We start from the raw sequence: 4,326 nt of genomic DNA, 5'->3' as shown, positions 1-4,326 counted from the left end.
AACACTCTCCCCACAGGCTCCACAGAACACTCTCCCCACAGGCTCCACAAAACACTCTCCCCACAGGCTCCACAAAACACTCTCCCCACAGGCTCCACAGAACACTCTCCCCCACAGGCTCCACAGACAGAACACTCTCCCCACAGGCTCCACAGACAGAACACTCTCCCCACAGGCTCCACAGACAGAACACTCTCCCCCACAGGCTCCACAGACAGAACACTCTCCCCCACAGGCTCACAGACAGAACACTCTCCCCCACAGGCTTCACAGAGCACTCTCCCCCACAGGCTCCACAGACAGAACAATTGCTCCCACAGTCCCTTCTGTACCAGAGATCAGCAACAATGAAATTTAGTGAGCACTGTAACAAACACCAGGAAGTACACTTGAACACTACCAGTCTTAAATACTGACAGAAAATTCATTCAATTAAAAACCCAACAGCAATGATGATACCAGAGCATGATTCACAGATGCGTACCTTATGATCCCTCCTATGTTTGGGTAGAAACAGGCCATGGTTACTCCAGCTCCCACAATAACTAAGTTAAGAATCAGCACATGGAAAATGCTAGAAAACAGAAGAGAGTTTATAGGAAAGAAAAGATATAAACAGGTAAGTTATAATCAATTTTCAGGAGAATAAAACTCATTCTTAACTTCTTTAAAATGATTATCTTTAATCTGCCAGCAAAACTGAAATTCACTACTCAGTGCTGGTAATGAGACAATGAGACTGGCCTTTTTATCTAATTATATAAAAAGGCAAATTTTGTAAATGGAAACTAGTAGTATGCACCAGAGTGCACATTATATATATATATATATATATATATATATATATATATATATATTTTTTTTTTTTTCCGAGTCAGGTTGTAGCCCTGGCTGTCCTGGAACCCACTCTGTAGACCAGGCTGGTCTCAAACTCAGCAATCTGCCTGCTTCTGCCTCCCAAGTGCTGGGATTAAAGGCATGCACCACCATGCCCGGCTCTCTATATAATTTTATTTGGAATATCTTAAGAAAACAGAATCATGAAGAAACCTATTAAGTAAGGTAGTTATAGAAAAATAAGAAAATTTCAGGACAAGAAAGTCAACAGGTTACTTGACAGAACATAAAACAATTATTAAAAATAATATTTATGTAGATAACCAAAAACTACTTAAACAATTTGGAAAGAAGCTAGCTGAATTTTCACTAAACAAGAAAACCTAAAGGAAAAAAGTGTAGGAAGATATTGGGGACAATATTGTCAATGTAAGTAAGGAAAATTATTTATGCTGTAGGTGGTTAGCATATATCTTGATAAATGACAGAGATAGTAGGTATCAAGATTTGATTATTCACCCAGAATTTCAGTCTTCAACTTTCTGTACCTTGGTTGTTTTTACTAAAAGAAAAAATTTTGTTAATTTTCCAAAGTAGTGGCTGTTTCTCCAAGTGTGACCATGAATTCTGTCTCAGGAAGGCTCTGAGGTAAATAGGGTTCTCATATCACTGCAAGACATCATATGATTTAAGGCAACACATAAGGGTAAAGGCATCTGTATTCTATGATGGAGTTCTCACTGCAACACTTTCAAGAGAAAACAAAACAAGAAAACAATATTTATTAACTGTGTCTGTGAGAGGGCTGGGGATACAGCTCAGGCAGGGGACCACATTTACCTACTATGCTCAAGGCCTGGGTTTGATTTCCAGTGCCCAGGGGCTGCGAGGTGCGAAGCTCCCTTTACCGAATCTCACACGTGGAGTGTGCATCATTTTACTATTCTGCGTGTTCACACGGGGAAGCGATCAGGCACATCTGCACACCAAGGACTCGGGTGTCTTGAGGAAAAGCAGCTGGGCAGTGTAGCTGGACTGAACCATCTGACGGTCTCAACAAATGCTACCCTCCCTTGAATGCAGCCCAAACAGCAGGCATCAGCCCTTGGTGATGGACTGGCATTCTCTTTAAGTGAACGTTGATGCGCTTCGCATTTGAGGACAACAACAGACAGTATTTGTCCCTGACAGTAACAGTTGAGTTTTCGATAAAAACTAGGATTTCAGAAACCTGGCATTTGCAACTTTGAGTTTGATAGTTTTCCAAAATTTAAAGACATGTTTTAAAGATGAAGTTGGTGGTGATGTTAATGGATGTGAGCTTTAGTAGTGTTTAAAGAAATGTGTGAACATCTGAGAAACCTACAGAACTCTGTGAATCAATATTAACCAAACATGGTGTCGCAAATTACTCAGGACCAAAGAGGCAAAGAGCAAGGAAGCCCACTGGATGGACTGAAGACAACCAAGGTTCTGGTTATACAATTGGAACGAGGAACTACACGGTGTCACATTTCCTCACGGCACCAAAGATGCACATTTACCATTATCTGACAAGGCTATCAAAGGTGCTTCTTCTTTTCCAGTTATACATCTACCTAGGACTGAATTTTCTTCACATATTTAAATAAAATAACAGTATAACAGATAATGCAGAAACACAAGAGTTCAACTGTCAACCAGAAAAGCAGACATTAAAAGAGTTTATAGCTGTCAAACCATTTGGTTTTGGAACTAGTTATCTCTCATAAAGATACTATTCGTGTTAACAAGTCACTGCTTTACCACAGCTTTCGAGTGAGTGTCAGGATCTCAAGAGTGCTGCTTTTGTTTTCCAAGTCAGCCTCACATGCACGAGTCTCCTGTGGGTGGGATTACAGGTGTGTGCCTGAGTTTGGACCTACTTATTTTTTAATTTTAAGGGAATCAACAGATCCCTTAACATTCTCAGTTTTAGCTTTCCACATTAAGTATCGATAGATGTCTTTGGAGATGAAAGATCCTGGTAATCTTCTATAAAATGCCCCAGTATAAATAAGTCTTGAGTCCAAAAAAGCATGCACTGTCTGTGAAGCATGCAACTGTAGGGCAAATGACAGTGTGCGCTTGTCATGGGGAACTCTGGAAACACAGAGCTGCTCTGTGGACATTCCTCTTGGATAAGGGTAACTACCTCAACAGGTCTTTTTCAAGAGGATGCACAATTCCTCCACACTCATTAAGAAGCTAAAATTCCCATAGCAAGTTAAACTTGTCTTAATTATGTAAGAAATCCAACTCATTCTATGTTTCACCTTCAACACTAAATACTGAGCATTTCTACGAAACTATACAGCTATTAATAAACAAATGTATTAATATCCAATAATTAAGAGTATTGGCTCATATTAGCACACACACCAACATAGGTTCTAAGTGCTATAAACTTCTTAGCAAGGTGCTCTTAACAGCAGTTAAGTCTTCATATAAATATATAGTAGACATCAGAGCTAATTGACTCTCGGAAGGAATGGACATCAAATTGTCCTAGGCCAGGGAGTGGCTTCTCTATTTAAAGCTCTTCTGGGAAACAGACTCTGTGATCTATCCTTAGTAACCATTTTCATTAGGCAATTTTTTTTTTTTATATATATAGCAAAAGGATCAGTCACACTTTAAATGGACCTGTTTGCACAGTCATTGGTTGCTTGGCACATCTTGCTGGTCTAGAGAGGAACCCTTACCTAGGATAAATGTCACCGAAGATATGGCCCAAGAGCTGGACACGAGCCAAGTAGCCTAAGAGTGGATATACAGTCATCATCTGGAACAGCAGGAATATCCTCGCAATGAAGGACAGGATGTCACTGCTGGGGAAGTTGTCTAAGAAGTTCTAATCCAGAAAGACAATGAAATGTCAAAACTCATCCAGGACATTCAGATTCACAAACTTTTCTGCTTATTTTGTACATAATCCCCAAATAGTGGTTTATGTACTGATGCCTGTCTACAAACTGCTTGTGAACTATTTGTCAAGAGATGAGTACAGAAACCAAAATTACATTATTTAGAAATTGATTAAAAAATTGACACTGGCATATTCTATTTTATAAACGTTCTAGTCTGAAAATTAGTCTACATTAGAATAATTAAGAAAACTTTGTTCTTTACAACAAACACAAAAAGGAACACAGCTCTATAAAGTTCAAATACAATAAACAAATCTGTTCCTAATTTACTTAAATGGCCAATTAAATTCGATGGTACTGTATCTTTGCTATAGCTCTCTGGCTTTTCTTCCTTTGACACTGCAGCACGTTCAAAGAGTGTACATGGTGGGTGTCTATCTGTCACCTGTGCATGGTGGGTGTGCATCTTTCATATGTGCATGGTGAGTGTGCATCTGTCACCTGTGCATGGTGAGTGTGCATCTGTCACCTGTGCATGGTGGGTGTGTATCTGTCACTGTGCATGGTGGGTGTGTATCTGTCACTGTGCATGGTGGGTGTG

At 39.7% G+C, this 4,326-nt stretch overlaps 1 protein-coding gene across 6 annotated transcripts in view; it reads right to left on the bottom strand.

Annotated features, from left to right (window-relative positions):
• Positions 1-4,326, bottom strand: part of Slc38a9 (solute carrier family 38 member 9) — a 73,685-nt gene that overhangs the window by 1,402 nt on the left and 67,957 nt on the right. For all 6 annotated transcript variants that reach the window (XM_021180274.2, XM_029468391.1, XM_029468393.1 and 3 more), the window contains 2 exons: positions 3,561-3,709; positions 485-574 (listed from right to left, as the gene is read on the bottom strand). In XM_021180274.2, the coding sequence (XP_021035933.1) occupies positions 485-574; positions 3,561-3,709 (239 nt within the window). The remainder of the gene's footprint in view (positions 1-484; positions 575-3,560; positions 3,710-4,326) is intronic.

The sequence above is a fragment of the Mus caroli genome, chromosome 13 (assembly GCF_900094665.2).
Source record: "Mus caroli chromosome 13, CAROLI_EIJ_v1.1, whole genome shotgun sequence".
NCBI classification, from domain to species: domain Eukaryota; kingdom Metazoa; phylum Chordata; class Mammalia; order Rodentia; family Muridae; genus Mus; species Mus caroli.
The sequence above is the reverse complement of the archived record's forward strand: the minus strand, read 5'-3'. Positions and strand labels throughout refer to the sequence as shown.